Source organism: Mesoplodon mirus (genome assembly GCF_964341445.2).
Source record: "Mesoplodon mirus genome assembly, contig: HAP1_SCAFFOLD_2069, whole genome shotgun sequence".
In the NCBI taxonomy this organism is placed as follows: Eukaryota; Metazoa; Chordata; class Mammalia; order Artiodactyla; family Ziphiidae; genus Mesoplodon; species Mesoplodon mirus.
Genome location: NW_028294371.1, coordinates 39,894 through 53,597, shown reverse-complemented (window position 1 = coordinate 53,597; position 13,704 = coordinate 39,894). Strand labels below are relative to the sequence as shown.

Below are 13,704 nucleotides of genomic sequence, written 5' to 3'. Positions count from 1 at the left end.
CGTGGCCCTCGTCACCCCGCGTGTCCCCTCGGCCGCGCGGGGAGGCGGGGCTCAGGCCGCAGGGCGCGGCTCACGAGGAGAGACGCGGGACGAGCGTGGGCCGCGGCCCCTCCACCCCATCAGCTCTCTCCTCCCCCAGGTCCTCTTGGTCGGAACAACCCAGCTGATCCCGACGTCCCAGCGCAGGTCCTGGAGAGGAAGGACTTAGGCCACGGTTGCCAGGTGTGTGTGCAGGGGGCCCTGGGTCAGGGTCGGGGGGGCCCGGGCGCCACCTCGCGCCACCACATGGCGGGCCTGCTGACGGGCTGGCGGGTGTCCGCACGGCCAGCGCCGTGGGCTCCGGCTTTCACTGAAGACCCACCCGCTCGGCCCTGCATTCTGAACTTGAAGTGCCCGGGGTGTCAGGGTGACTCTCAGGTCTGATGGAGTAAATCTTTTCAGAAGACTTCTGGGAAAAGGTGAGTGGGTGCGCTTGAGTCTCCAAGCCTCCTGGGGGCTTGCTCTATCTCACCTTCAGTGACAGGCTGGCTGGTCCATCTCAGGACAGAAGACTCAGCACTTGAACTTGATAAATGCCAGTTACATCATGTCATAGGTGATGTCATTGTTCCTTCTTCCGGGACACCTGTAGGACTCTGTGTCCTGGAAGCTCGCATTTTCACCACCGTAGATGTCTTCTTTCCACTGTCTGGTTCTTGGAGGATAATTTAGTCTTCAATCTCCTTGCAGTGCGGACATTGCTTCACTTCTCTTGTTTCTCTCACGCCCTCTTCCTTTTCCTCTTCTGGAAACCCTGACAGACACACATTGTGTCTGTGTCACTTAAATTTGCTCTCACAATTATCCCTTCCACACGTCTCTGTTTCAAGATCTGCAGTAATCCCTTGATGTGACCTTGCACGTGACTGGAGTTTGATTTTTGGCAACATCTTTTCTGTTAGTTGGCCCTTCCATCTGAATGCTTTCATCTGGGAATCATGTTTCAATACCAAGCCTGCCTTTCTGGGTTCTGAACCCCTGGTGCCTTGGTTGTGTTGTACAGATGTGCTATTAGATGCTCATGAAACCCACGCAAACTCAGGGCTGCTGTGTCCCGATGTCCACATGGCGTCACATCCAGAGGGCCAGAGCAGATGACCAAAAGCTGTGGCCAGCAGCTGAAACCTGCTCTTAGGACAATCCCCAAGGGGAAGTCACAGCTCACAGAAAAAAAGAGTCTTAGAATATTTTTCAACATTTCTGTCTCTTCCCAGAGTAACACATTAATATCAGCTGTATTTTCTGTGCATTTCTTCCTGAAGAGACAATGAAGGCCGTGCACGGGGCCTTCTAACCTCAACATTCCACCTGTAACAGCCGTTAACATCCTTGCCCCCTCCAGCACCCCCAAACACCCGACAGCCTCCCTGGCCATGTCCCTCCCTTTCCCAGTGGCCCTGCCCACCTGACTGGCTGGTTCCCTCCCACCCCTGGAGGGCCTGTTCCTGTGGAAGGAAAAACACAGGACTCTGGAAATGTGGCCTCTCCTGCCACAGGGGAAACTTGTAGGTTTTCTGGTGGATGAAAGTGTCACATGATCACACCAGCTAAAGTTGGCTTTTCCTGCCCCGCCCTCGGTTTCCCCGGGGATGAGGACCTTTTCCTCACTGGGTCCACCATATCCCATGAGTCTTCTGATGAGGCGTGTGCATCTATAAACCAGCCCCCAGACTCATTGCTGCAAGTGGCCCCCAGGCCATGAGGGGCTGGGAGCTGCCCGCCCTGCGGTCATGGTGGGGGGCAGGGGGTGCCCTTTGTTCCTCATCCAGGGGGCCACACCCCCCCCCCAAGAGCTGTTTTCCGCAGCTGTGATGTCACCGGGGCCCCGGGCAATGCTGGGCCGTGGGTCCCACCCCGAGTCCCCGGGCCACGAGGGCAGGAGAACATGGCCTGCCATGCCCCGTCCTGCCTTGCAGATGGCGTTCTGTGCCAGGATCTCGAGGCTCACCCTCCGAGGAACCATGTCCAGGAAGAGCACGGAGACTGTGCCACCCAGGCGGTCCAGGGTGAATGGCTGGTCGCAGCCCATCCACTGCTTTCAGGTCGTGATCTGGATCGTGTTCCTGATCCTGACCTTCACCACCTTTGGCATCTTCATTCCCTTCCTGCCACCCGAGTGGAGATACATTGCCTACAGTGTATCCTTTTACTGGGGGCATTGCTGTCATCTAAGGGGGCGAGGGGGTCCCGGAGGGGCCTCCAGTAGGCCTGGCTCCAGGCCACCCGCAGAGGTGGTCAGACCTGCCCTCCGCCCCGGCTCCCACTGTCACAGTGCTGGAAACCCCACAGCTGTCCTCCAGGCCGCCGCCGCCTCAGGGTCTGGGCTACAAGTGCCCACCAGCGCTGGGGCCGGGAGAGGGTGCCCAGCTGGCAGCAGGGGTGGGAGGGTCCCGGGTGGACAGAGACCCCAGGAGCGGGGGAGCCGCAGACGGGCCACGCACTTTCCCAACCATGGCTGAGCGGTTGCTCTGTGCTGTCCAAGAGGATTGGTGGGTTTTAATAAGGACTTGAAGAGCTCGCGTGCCCCCGCGAGGGTCACCTATGTGGAGCCGAGGCGCTGACGTCTGTGATAATGTGTGGTGGCTGTGTTCTGGGCGAGAGACGTCTGCTCTGAATGCTGGGGTGGGCGTCGGGGTGGCGCGGGACTCCACCAGGAACCCCGGCCCTCACACTGAGGGTCGCCACACGTTACAGCCAGTGGACAGGCTGGGCTGCTGCGATGTGGGCATTGGAACCAGCTTCTAAGAGTGGGGTGTTTGCGCCTGTGGCTACACTGCCTGCCTCGTCTCCTAGGCTGCCCCGTGCCCCTGGCCAGGTGTGTGTCAGTGGTGGGGATCGGGCGCGAGGGAGGTGTCAGGACCAAGAAGGGCCCTCTGTCTCCCGGGGCCTCCCAGCCCCTTATCGTGGCGCCTTTCAGCTTTGAAGAAGTGGAGAGAGCAGTGTGATGGACCCCAGCTACCAGGTACTCAGCTTCACCAGTTAAGACTTTGCCAGTGTTGTTTCATATCTCACACACATACACTGAGTATCTTTAAAAACCCCAGACATCATGAAATTTCACTGGAATGCCCCAGTTTGCATCTGACAGAGACTTTTGTCTCCACACCACCATTCTTCTTATCTCATCTAAAAAATCCCATGGGACGTTACCAAGATTGACACTTGTTGTTTTGCAGATGTGGGGCCCCCTGAGCCCCAATCAGTCAGAAAAAGCAGGGCATCTGCCTGGAGTGCCTCTCACTCAGATGAGGCCCATTTTTTCCCCTCGAGGTCATAGAGATAGATTTCTTTGTGGTAAGGTTTGCAGTGATCAGTTTCCTGAATAGGAAAAGAGCTCTTCAGCTTTTCTGTTTCATCTTCTGTCTGTTTTGGCAAGTCATGTTTTTCAAGACATTTTAGTATTTTGTCTAAATTGTCAAATTTCTTGGAATAAAATTATTTGCACTATTTCCTGTTATCTGTAAGATCTGCCGTGATGCCACTGCTGATCAGTCTTCCTAGGGTTTATTGCTTTTATCAATTATTCAGAGAGTCAGCTTTTGGACTTACTGATTTTCCCTGTTTTATTTTTTTGAATTTCTGCTTTTATTTTTACTATTTATTTTCAGTGTATTGTGGCTTTAATTTCCTCTTTTTCTACCTTCTTTTTTTCTTTTAAGATTTATCTTTATCCATTTATTTATTTATTTTGGCTGTGCCAGGTCTTTGCTGTGGCACGTGGGATCTTCACTGTGGCACGTGGGAGCTTTTAGTTGCAACAAGTGAACTCTTAGTTGCGGCATGCGGGATCTAGCTCTCCGACCAGGGATCAAACGCAGAGTCTTACCCACTGGACCACCAGGGAAGTTCTGTTTTTTCTACCTTCTTAAGGTGGAAACTTAGGCCATTGATTTTAGACCTTTTTTCTTTTTGTCGTATCTGAAGCTATAATTTCCCCCCTAGGTGCAAGCACACACAGACCTACAAACACACAAATATACATACAATGCACAAGTCACAAACCAGCCACACATATGGGCACCCACTCTGCCACACGCACAGAGGCACGGAGGCACAAAGATGGAGGCCAGAGGTCCAACTGGTTTGGCAGGGCCGTGCTCCCTCTGAAGTTCCCAGGACCTGTCCCAGCTCCGGTGGCCTCAGGCATCCCTTGGCTTTAGATGCCACCACCTCTGCGTCCTCACAGGGTTGTCCCGCTGTGCGTGTCTGAGTCCTGATCTTCTCCTCTTATAAGGACCCCAGTCCTATGAGATCAGGACCCACCATGAGGACCTCATCTCAACTTGATCATCTGCAAAGACCCCATTTTCAAGTAAAATCATTCACAGTTCCTGGGGTTAGGACTTCAACATCTTTTGGGGACACAGTTCAGCCTCACCTGTGGGTCTTTGCTTATGTGCTGGCTATGATGCTGTATCTTCATTCTCTTTCGGCCCAAAACTTAGCTGAGTTTTGGCCCTTGGAGCCTTTTTGAGTGTCCTGTGTGCTTTGTCCAGTAGCCACTGTGAGTGCTTACCTGCTTTGTGCACAGCAAGGAGCCCCGGGGTCAAGTGCACCCCGTCCCACGTGGACGGCCATTTCTTCCCAGAGTCCTGGCCCCCTGGTGGGCCTCTTGCCTCTGGGTGGCTCAGCACCCAGTCTGTGTGGCCCCCTCCTGCCTGTCCCAAGCGGTGGATGCAGGATGGCGTCCCTGGCTGTTCAGAGCTCAGACGGCCTTCAGGACATGTTTTCTGGTCCAGTTTCCTGCCCCCCAGACCCGCCACTGCCCCAGCGATGTTCCTCAGGCCCAGGCAGCTGCACTTGGGCGCCATGCTCTGGCCACTAGGGCGCGCCAGCGTCACTCGGCGCCTGCAGCGACCCAGGAGCAGGGAGAGCAGTGTCCCGGGTCAGGGCCGCGGGATTTCAGGAAGCCGGGTGGCATTCCGTGGGCCCGGTGGAGACAGGGAAGCGTCAGCAAGGCTGCACGTGCAGCGTGGGGGTCACCGTGCGGAAGCCTGGCCGCCCTTGGCCTGCGGAAAGCACTGGGCGGGGTGGGGCTCCTCTGGGACCCAGGCAGCGGTAGGGCAGCTCCGCGGGGGCCGCGCCCTCCCGCTGCAGGACCGGCGAGGCAGCCGTGTGACAGGGCGGGCATCCTGGGCTGGCGCCCGGTGCTGTTTGTTTACTGAACAAAGATAGTTGCTAGGGGACCGCCGCGTCCTCAGAACAGCTCGGGGCCCTGCTTTGCAGGGGAAGTGAGAAGGCAGACCGGGTTCTTTTTATTATTTACTTGAACCTAAGACGCTCCTGAGATAAAATTACATCGAAAGTGAAAGCTGGCAGCTTGAGGGCGCGACACCCCGCCTGTGGCACCTTCTATTCTGGGGGCTCGGTGACGGCCACTGAGTGTGTGACCGACAGCGGGAGTGGCCGGGTCGTCTCTGGCAAACGCAGACGCGGGCAGGCAGGTGGGCCCACGCGCGTACCTGTGGCAGACGTGTGACGTCTGAGGGGCCGTGGCAGCTTGGCCCACCGCATCGGGGTCTCGGGAACCCCCGGGCACCTGCAGGTTTAGGGGCTCTGCAGGGCTGCCTGTCAGGCTTGGGTTGGGCCCCCGGGCACCTCCCCCGTGAGGCTGAGGGTCTGAGCGTGGGCTGCTGTCCCCCCGCCCTCCCTGGCGGCGGTCTCGTGTGGAGCCGAGTGTGGACGTGTGGACAGAGCCCTTGGGCCACACTGGGCTCCAGCCTCCCAGCTGCCCTCCTGTCCACCCTCCCGGCCCCGCCCCCCGCCGTCTGATGGGGACCGGCCTACTCTAGCTCCGCAGAGCAGGGCCGCACCTGGGCCGCAGTGCGACTTCCTGCCACATCTCCTGTCCCGGGCTGTGCCCCCGCCTGTGTCCTGCGCTCAGGACACGCTCCCGTTGCCACAGCAACCACACAAACAGTGCTGTGTCAGCTGTGCCTCAGGCCTCGGGACGCGGGCGTAGGGGCACCAGCGTGCCCGGACCTTGCTGGCATCTCCAGATGGGACAGTGCAGGCTGGCCGCTGACCACCTGCCCACTGCCCCACACCCTGCCCAGGAGCGTGGCTCCGTCTGCTGGACAGCAGGGGCAGGGAGGTCCAGGCCACAGGAAGGGTGTCACTGCGGGATCTGGTCAGTCCCGTTCCCTGTGTCGGTCCCCTGGCCTGGCTGGTCCTCGGCTCTCTCGCCCTCACCGTGGTCTCTGTGCCCCCTGGCTGGGCCGGGCCTCTGGTGCCCCACGCCTGGCACCCAGGGCCCTGGGTCTGCACTGGAGGCTGGAGGACAAGGGAGGCCAAGCAGCTTTGGCCAGACCAGCTCCCCACTGAGGCTCACCGTGCAGCAGGGATGCTTGGTCCAGGCAGGACCGCGCCTGTGAGCACAAGCCCCAGAGCCCCAGGGCGGCTCCACTGCGGCTGAGCATTACAGGCGGGGCCAGCAGGCCCTGGACCCCCAACGCGGTGCAGCCTGAGAAGGACCCCAGAAGAGGGGCCTCTTTGCTCAGAGTCTGCACTGCCGGTGGGCCTCTGTACAGGCACCGTAGACCCTGTGCACATGCGGCTTTGCCACGAGACCCTGTGGGCGGGCGGAGAGAGGCGTCTCCGCACCACGCCCAGGCCGCCCTCGCAGGAGCTGGACCTGTGAACCCGAACCCTCCCAGCTCAGACCCATCCTGGGAAGCAGGGCAGGGCTGATGGGGAGGCCAGGCCGACACTTCCTCCCCTTCTGTTTGGTTTCCATGGGGACCGTGTGTCAGTTCCTGAAGAGGAGGTGGAGAGGGTGGGATCTGAGGAATTGATTTTACCCTGGGAGCCCTGGAGGGCGTGGGAGCTGGAGTGGGCCTGGGGGGTCCTGGGCTTGGGGGAGACAGCGAGAGACAGAGACAGACAGACAGACAGCCCCGGCCCACTCACCACAGAGGCTCACTGGGGGTACTGGAACCCTCCCTCCCTCCCTCCCTCCTTCTCCTGATGGCATGTGCGCTCAGTGTGGCCTCCCTGCCCCAAGGACCTCCACAGCCTGGCTTCGGCGCCAGGCTCGGTGCCCGCGGACACACACGGGCCTCTCCCGCTGTCCCAGCGAAGCTCCGCTTGGGTCGCAGGGCCACGGCCTCCGGCGGGCCCTGCTCTGTCCCTCAGGGGCAAAGGACTCGGGCGGGTTCTGCTGGGCGCACAGGAGCCAGAGGGGCCGCTCCCATTCCCGGCCAGGCACAGGCTCCCGTGGCTGCCTGGGGCCTGGCCACCCGGCCACCCGGAGTGGGCCCCTCGCGCGTGCCGCCCAGGCCGAGCTGTCCTTGACAACCCCCAGGTGACCGGCGGGATTTGGCTCTTCTACATCTTGGCCCACCTGGTGGTGGTTTCCATCGACCCGGCCGAAGCCAGTGTCCGCCTCAAGAACTACTCACGGTCTGTGCCGACCTTCGACCGGTCCAAACACGCACATGTCATCGAGAGGCAGTACTGTCACCTGTGCAGGGTCACTGTGTGAGTACCCAGCCGTGCGAGGGGACCCCCGCGCCGTCCCGCGGGGGTGGGCTGGGCTCGGGAGCACCTGGTCCCCAGCAGCCGACGGGCGCCGCCCCTTTTGCAGAGAAGCAGGGGCCCCGACACACAGCCCCCCGCCAGGCCGGGGCAGGAGCGCTGTGGCCTTGGGTCTCACACAAGCCTCTGCCGCCGACCGGATCCCAGCCCGGGGCTGCTCAGGGCCCCAAGGGTGTCAGTAGGGGCCGGGAGGGATCTGACTCAGCCTCCGGGCCTCAGGCCCTGGTACCTTGTGACGGCGCCCAGCGTGAGGTTGGCCCTGCAGGCAGACAGGGGCTCTGACGGGCGGCCCCTCCCGACCTTCCTTCCAGGAATGTGAAGTCCAAACATTGTATCACCTGCAACAAGTGTGTCTCAGGCTTCGACCATCACTGCAAATGGCTTAACAACTGCGTGGGGAGCAGGAATTACTGGTGAGGGGTCTCCCCGCCTGGGACGTGGGGCCTGGGGTGGCACTCACCCCTCACGCGGCTTGCTCCCCCTCCTCCGGGACGAGCCTCCTTAAGGGGCCTCCTAACTGGCCGAGCACCTCAAGGTCCACCTGCCGTGGGGACGGGTGAGGGGTGTGGCCCTGCCGTGAAGAGCACCGAGGGGGCCAGGAGGTCCCGACGGCGGCTCCAAGCACAGAGCTGGCTGAGAGGGCTCTCCTGGCGGGCGCCTCCCCATGTCCACTGGGCAGGGTCGGCAGGACGGCGGGGTGGGGGGGCCTGGCACGCAACAGGGTTGGCCTGTGCGGGGTTATCTGGGGCATTGGGGGAGGACCTCAGGGCAGGACCTCACGGCGACTTCAGGTGAACCACAGACACTGTTTAACACTGAAAATGTTAAAGGTATTACAGCAGAAAGACTAAAGGAAGGCGTTTTAGTGGAACCGTATTCCAGGAATTGCCACCCAGGGTTTATTTGTTCGGACGGGGAGACCATTCTCGGGGTCTTTTGTGCGCAGAGTGCAGCAGTGATTTGGGTCTAAAACCGAAGCACGCAGCCCTGACGGGTGTGCTTTTCGAAGGCAGTGTGGCCCCGCTCCTTGGCGCTGGCATCAGCACCCCGGCCGGCCGTGCCCTTGGTGGTGGCTGGGAGGGAGCCGGGTCTGAACCAGCAGGAGAAGGGGACCCGGGAGGGGCCGGCTTGGACCAGTCGTGCCCCGTGTCTGAGCCTCCGTCTCCCTCTTGTGAGCTGGGGTGCTTAGTGTTAGGGTTAGGGCCCTCCTGTAGGACCGAGTGAGATCTCAGGTGCGTGTTGTGGAGCAACAGAAACCGCAGGGGAGGCCCCGGGGCCGTGGGTCTGTGCGGTCACCCCGAGAGCAGGAGAGAGAAGCCCAAAGGTCGGGAGCCAGAGGGGGACGGGCTGCGGGACGGCGGCCGGGGCACACCCTCAGCAGGGGTGACCCCGGGTCGCGCACACTGCCCTGGGCCCCGGCGCGCGTGCCGCTGGCTCCCAGGGCCCGGGCTGTGCAGCCGCCCGAGCAGGCTCTCGTCCCACAGGTACTTCTTCGCCTCAGTGGCCTCAGCGTCGGCCGGACTGCTGTGTGTGGTCGCCATGCTGCTGTACATCTTCACCCAGTACTTCATCAACCCCGCCAGGCTGCGCACCGACCCACACTACGGGAGTATGCACTGCCCCGGGCCCGGGCCCGGGCCCGGGCCTCCCCTCCCGCCACCTTCCTTCTGGGGGGCCACGTAGGGCAGCCCGGGGTCGAGCACCTGTCCAGGCTGAGTTGTGGGGTGAAGACGCTTGAGCTGGAATTCGGTCTTCACTGGCCAGCACATGACCCTTCTCTGTTTTTCTTCACTTAATTGTTGGAAGCCGCATGGCTGTGGTGTCAGGTCCCCTTGGGTCACAGAGGACTGTATCCTGGAAATGCCCCAGGTGGGGGCTCTGACCTTCCAGCTCTAGTTAGAGTGGGGAGGGCCCAGCGGGGCAGCGCAGTGGACGCCGGGGTCAGGCTCTGTGACCTGGGCACCTAGTTACCCTCTCCCAGCCTTACCTTCCAGATCCAGAAAGTGGATCGTGATATACCCACCGCAGTCAGGAGGGGCTGCAAGGGTACTTAGGCCAGGCAGAGCACACCTGGGCGAGGAGGAAGGGCTCACCTGGGCAGGGAGGGGCTCACCTGGGCAGGGAGTCACTCCCTCGGGCTGGTGTTCCCTCCCCCACTGCCAAGCTCTGCCTCCAGGTACTCACCTGACGAGAGGTGCGACCTTGTCAGCAGGAGCTGGATGCGCGTCTCTCTCCCCCCGGCACAGGTGTCTCCGACCAGAACACGTGGCTACTGCTCCTTCCGCTTTTCCCTGTGAGGACGGGCGCCCCGGTCTTCCTGGGCATCGTGGTGCTGATGCTGCTGCTTGAGCTCGCCAGCCTCCTGCTGGTCGGTCAGCTGCTCGTGTTCCACCTCTACTTGAGTACGTGCCCCCTGGGCTGCCCCGTGTTGGCCAGCCTTCGCCCCTGTGTTCACATGGGTCCCCGGGCAGGCAGCCTCCGCCAGAAACAAGCTCAGAGCACAAAGGACAAGTCACAGGAAGAGAAGAAACACCCCGCGAGGGGCAGGAGGGCTGAGTTCTGTTCCAAGTCCTGCGGGAAACATAAAGGAGGTTCAGGAAGTGGTCAGGACGGTGTTCAGAGACGGAAAAAGGAACAGAATCCATGAGGCAGGAACAGGACACTGTGGAAAAGAGCAGGGAGGTTTAGAAGAGCAACAACCAGAAACCCTAACAACGAAGAGCACTGAACTCAGCGATGGCGTCTCCACTAACCAAACTCGCTTGACGGAGAACCGGTGGTTTTCTCGTGTCCGCACGGCAGCTGCCCGGGGCAGGCTCCATCTGCCTTTAAAATGAGGGGAGGAGGCCTGTCCCGCACCCTGTGAAGCCTTTGTTTGGAAGTCACAACCGTCACCAACCTCTGCGGCCCCAAAGGGAAGGCAAGGCGCCTGTGGTGGCCGTGCCGGGTGCTCCGGCGCCCGCCATGCCCTGCTGAGCCAGAGACGAGGGCAGAACCCGCCCTGGAAGCCCCGGACGGCTCCCCCAGCTCCTGCGTGCACGGCGGGGCCAGCAGGGCCCTGGGCTCGGGGCCGGGGTGCGTGTCGGGGGCCGCTGCGTCTGTCCAGGCGGAGCATGCCCAAGCGCTGCTCTCTGCACTTCTGCAGCTGATGGGACGCGGTGAGTCCGCAGGAGTGAGGAGGGGCCTGGAGAAGTCAAGCGCACAGGACTCGGTGGCCGGCTGGACATGTAAGGACAGGAGTGTCCAGGGGCTAGTGGTGCCACCGTCACCGAGCATGAGGACACACAGGAGGCCTGTACAGGGGGAGACGTGCGGGGCTCAGGACCGAGTGGGTTTATTTTAGGGTCTTTGAACCTCCAAGAATGGATTTCCAGGAAAACGTTGGGATTTAGCTATTGGTAGTTACAGTAAGAGTACCCTGGAACGTATCTACTTAACATCCTCGCGACCCCTCAGTCTCTGCGGGGTCAGACTCAGCGCAGTGGCGAGTCGGAATTCAGTCCAGGCTCAGCGCAGTGGCGAGTGCTCAGCGTGCAATCGGAGTGAAACCCTCGGGCCGGAGGCCCAAGGGAGAGCCGGGCACCGCAAGTGGGAGAGAAAGCGCCATGGAAGATGCTGAGGAAGAAGAGGGTCCTCCAGCGGCCCGAGCTGGCGGGTGGGCCCTGCAAGGCGAGTGGACACAGGTGGCCCTTCCTCAGTGAGGCCGGGCTCCGGCCACAGCTCCCAGGCCACGCGGTGTGTGAGGCTCTGCGTCCGTGTCCCCTCCTCTGCTTGATCACTGCAGTCCGATCGCCACACCTCACGCGAAGTGCGCTCAGAAGAGGGTGAGCTCCGGAGGCACGCAGGGGTGTCTCAGTCTGGATTTGGTGGTGTTTGTGCAAACCCACACGGAAGAATGAATATTTTCACGAGAATACAAACAGGGTCAAGTTTACATCCTCAAAGTGTGACACAGGTTCTGAGGGAATGTGTGCAGTTAATCAAGAAAGATAAGGCAAACGAAGCAAAAGCCCTTGGAGGAACCCTCAGGGAAGCGGACGGGGAAGGGGTTCTGAGCCTCGGGCCCCCGCGGGGTAGCAGCCGAGCGGGTCTTGTGAGGCCTTGTGAGGACTTGTGAGGGCAGGCGGCCCTCCGTCTGCTCCTCAAGCGGCAAATAGGCTTCTGTGGGTGGCCCTTTTCGCTTTTCAGAAATGATGGTCAACCCTCTGCTCTCACGTTTGTTAGTTTCCACGGAAAGGTTGGCCCCTCCGCGAAGGCACACGAGTGAAACGGGCACAGAGCATGCTTTCGTTAGTAGTGCTTTTCTACTGGCAAACGTGTTTGAGAGTTTCTGCTAACAACCTGGGGTCCTTCCGCCACGTGTGGGAGCTGGTATCTCACCTTGATTAACACGGAGCTGGGCTCAGCACTCCCCCGTCCACCTTGGCTTTACGGGCCTGTGAGGGACGCAGGGCCATGGCTCCCCTGCCCGGGACGGGGCTGGTGGGCCGCTGCTGGCCGCGGCCCAAGGCCAGCCGGGCTTGGGGTGGCCTGGGAACCAGCCGCCACTGCCCCGGACACAGAGGGCGGGGCCGCTGCGCAGCTCATGGAGGGTGACTCTGCCCCTTGCCTCCGTCCTCCTTTCTAGGGGCCAAGAAGCTGAGCACATATGATTACCTAAAGCAGGACGAAGAAGAACAGAGCTCGAATCCCCCGGCAGTGCAGAGAGATGTGACCCCACAAGGAAACGAGTTGTCACAGGTACTGGACGTCTCTCTGCTTCACCATCCAGGTTCATGCAGGGCCGGGACAAGACCCAAGGTCACCTTGCAGCTAGGACCACTTAGCCACAGTCCTTCGCTTCTGTGTTGGTGTGTGTGTGTGTGGCTGTATGTGCCTGTGCGTGAGTTTGGCATGTAGTGTGCACGTGTGTGTTGTGTCATTTCCGAGCTCACTCTCCCCAAGGTTGAGTCAGCAGGGCCGACTCCGTTCAGGCCGCCCATTTCTTCAGCTGCTCAGCAAAATTAACATCCACTCTTCAAAGGCCAGCATGAAGAAAATGAAAATAAAAGCCACAGACACAAATGATTATTTGCAGATCATAGACTTGTACCCAGAAAATGTGTAGAAATTTCAAAACTCAATTATAAGAAAATCGACCCAGCTTTTTAAATGGGCAAAAGATTTGAACACACTGCACCAAAGGGGATCTATGGGTGGCAGATAAGCACATGAAAAGATGGTCAACATAATTCATCGTTAAGGAAACACAAATGAAAACCACAGTGAGACATCACACATGCCCATCAGAGTGGCCATAATCAAAGAGACCAGCCCCGAGTGTCGGTGAGGCTGTAGATGGCGGTGGGGATGCGGAACTACATCACTTTGCAAGGAGGTTCGGCATTTTCTTAAAAAGTGAAATATATACGTCTCAGTGACCCAGTCACCCCACTCCCTGTCTCTTGCCAAAGAGAAATGGAAACGCGCACACATGTGTAAGGGTGCGGGAGAGGGTGCCCCCCTCCCCTCCCGTGAGGTCCCTTCCCAGGACCCAGGGGACTCTTAGGTACCACTGCTGCAAATCAACTGAAAGTGTCAACAACGTGCTTTCATTTTATGACTTTCCTTTATCTCCCACAGCAGCTGGATAACGACCTGAGATCGTCTGTGCAGGGGTAAGTCGTCATCTGCCTAGAGCAGCTATATTCTCCTCTTAACTGGCTTGCTTTAAAAAGTCTTTCTTACGGGCTTCCCTGGTGGCGCAGTGGTTGAGAGTTCGCCTGCCGATGCAGGGGACACGGGTTCGTGCCCCGGTCCGGGGGGATCCCACATGCCACGGAGCGGCTGGGCCCATGAGCCATGGCCGCTGAGCCTGTGCATCCGGAGCCTGTGCTCCGCAACGGGAGAGGCCTGCGTACTGCAAAAAAAAAAAAAAAAAAAAAAAAAAAAGTCTTTCTTAGCCCAAGGAACATCCTCCATATTCTTTCCTAATATTTTTGTAATTTTTACTTGCTTTCTTTACATTTGGCTTTTAAACCATCTTCTATTTATTTTTGTATTTACTGAGGTTATTTTATTACAGCATAACTGTTGGTTGCCACCTCATTAATTAAATGGTCCACTTTTCCTCATCCAATCGAAAGGCCG

The 13,704-nt window shown here is 59.6% G+C and overlaps 1 protein-coding gene across 3 annotated transcripts; it reads left to right on the top strand.

Moving 5' to 3' along the window:
* Positions 1-213: 213 nt before the first annotated feature.
* Positions 214-13,688, top strand: LOC309798192 (putative palmitoyltransferase ZDHHC11B). Of its 3 annotated transcripts, XM_082646469.1 has the most exons (7): positions 558-2,177; positions 7,343-7,518; positions 7,887-7,988; positions 9,060-9,184; positions 9,822-9,977; positions 12,203-12,315; positions 13,198-13,688. In XM_082646469.1, the coding sequence occupies exons 1-7, from the start codon at positions 1,770-1,772 to the stop codon at positions 13,234-13,236; spliced, it is 1,119 nt and encodes a 372-aa protein (XP_082502595.1). In that variant the 5' UTR covers positions 558-1,769; the 3' UTR covers positions 13,237-13,688. The 3 variants fall into 3 exon arrangements, with proteins under 3 accessions (XP_082502596.1, XP_082502594.1, XP_082502595.1); XM_082646470.1 differs by lacking the exons at positions 12,203-12,315; positions 13,198-13,688 and adding an exon at positions 214-222 and having other exon boundaries at positions 1,956-2,177; positions 9,822-12,149; XM_082646468.1 differs by lacking the exons at positions 12,203-12,315; positions 13,198-13,688 and having other exon boundaries at positions 556-2,177; positions 9,822-12,149.
* Positions 13,689-13,704: the final 16 nt, after the last annotated feature.

Coding starts and splice junctions, on each gene's coding strand:
- LOC309798192 (XM_082646468.1), top strand. CDS start 1,770: ATGGTGGGGGGCAGGGGGTGCCCTTTGTTCCTCATCCAGGGGGCCACA. Junction 7,519..7,886: donor CACCTGTGCAGGGTCACTGT/GTGAGTACCCAG, acceptor CCTTCCTTCCAG/GAATGTGAAGTCCAAACATT. Junction 7,989..9,059: donor GTGGGGAGCAGGAATTACTG/GTGAGGGGTCTC, acceptor CTCGTCCCACAG/GTACTTCTTCGCCTCAGTGG.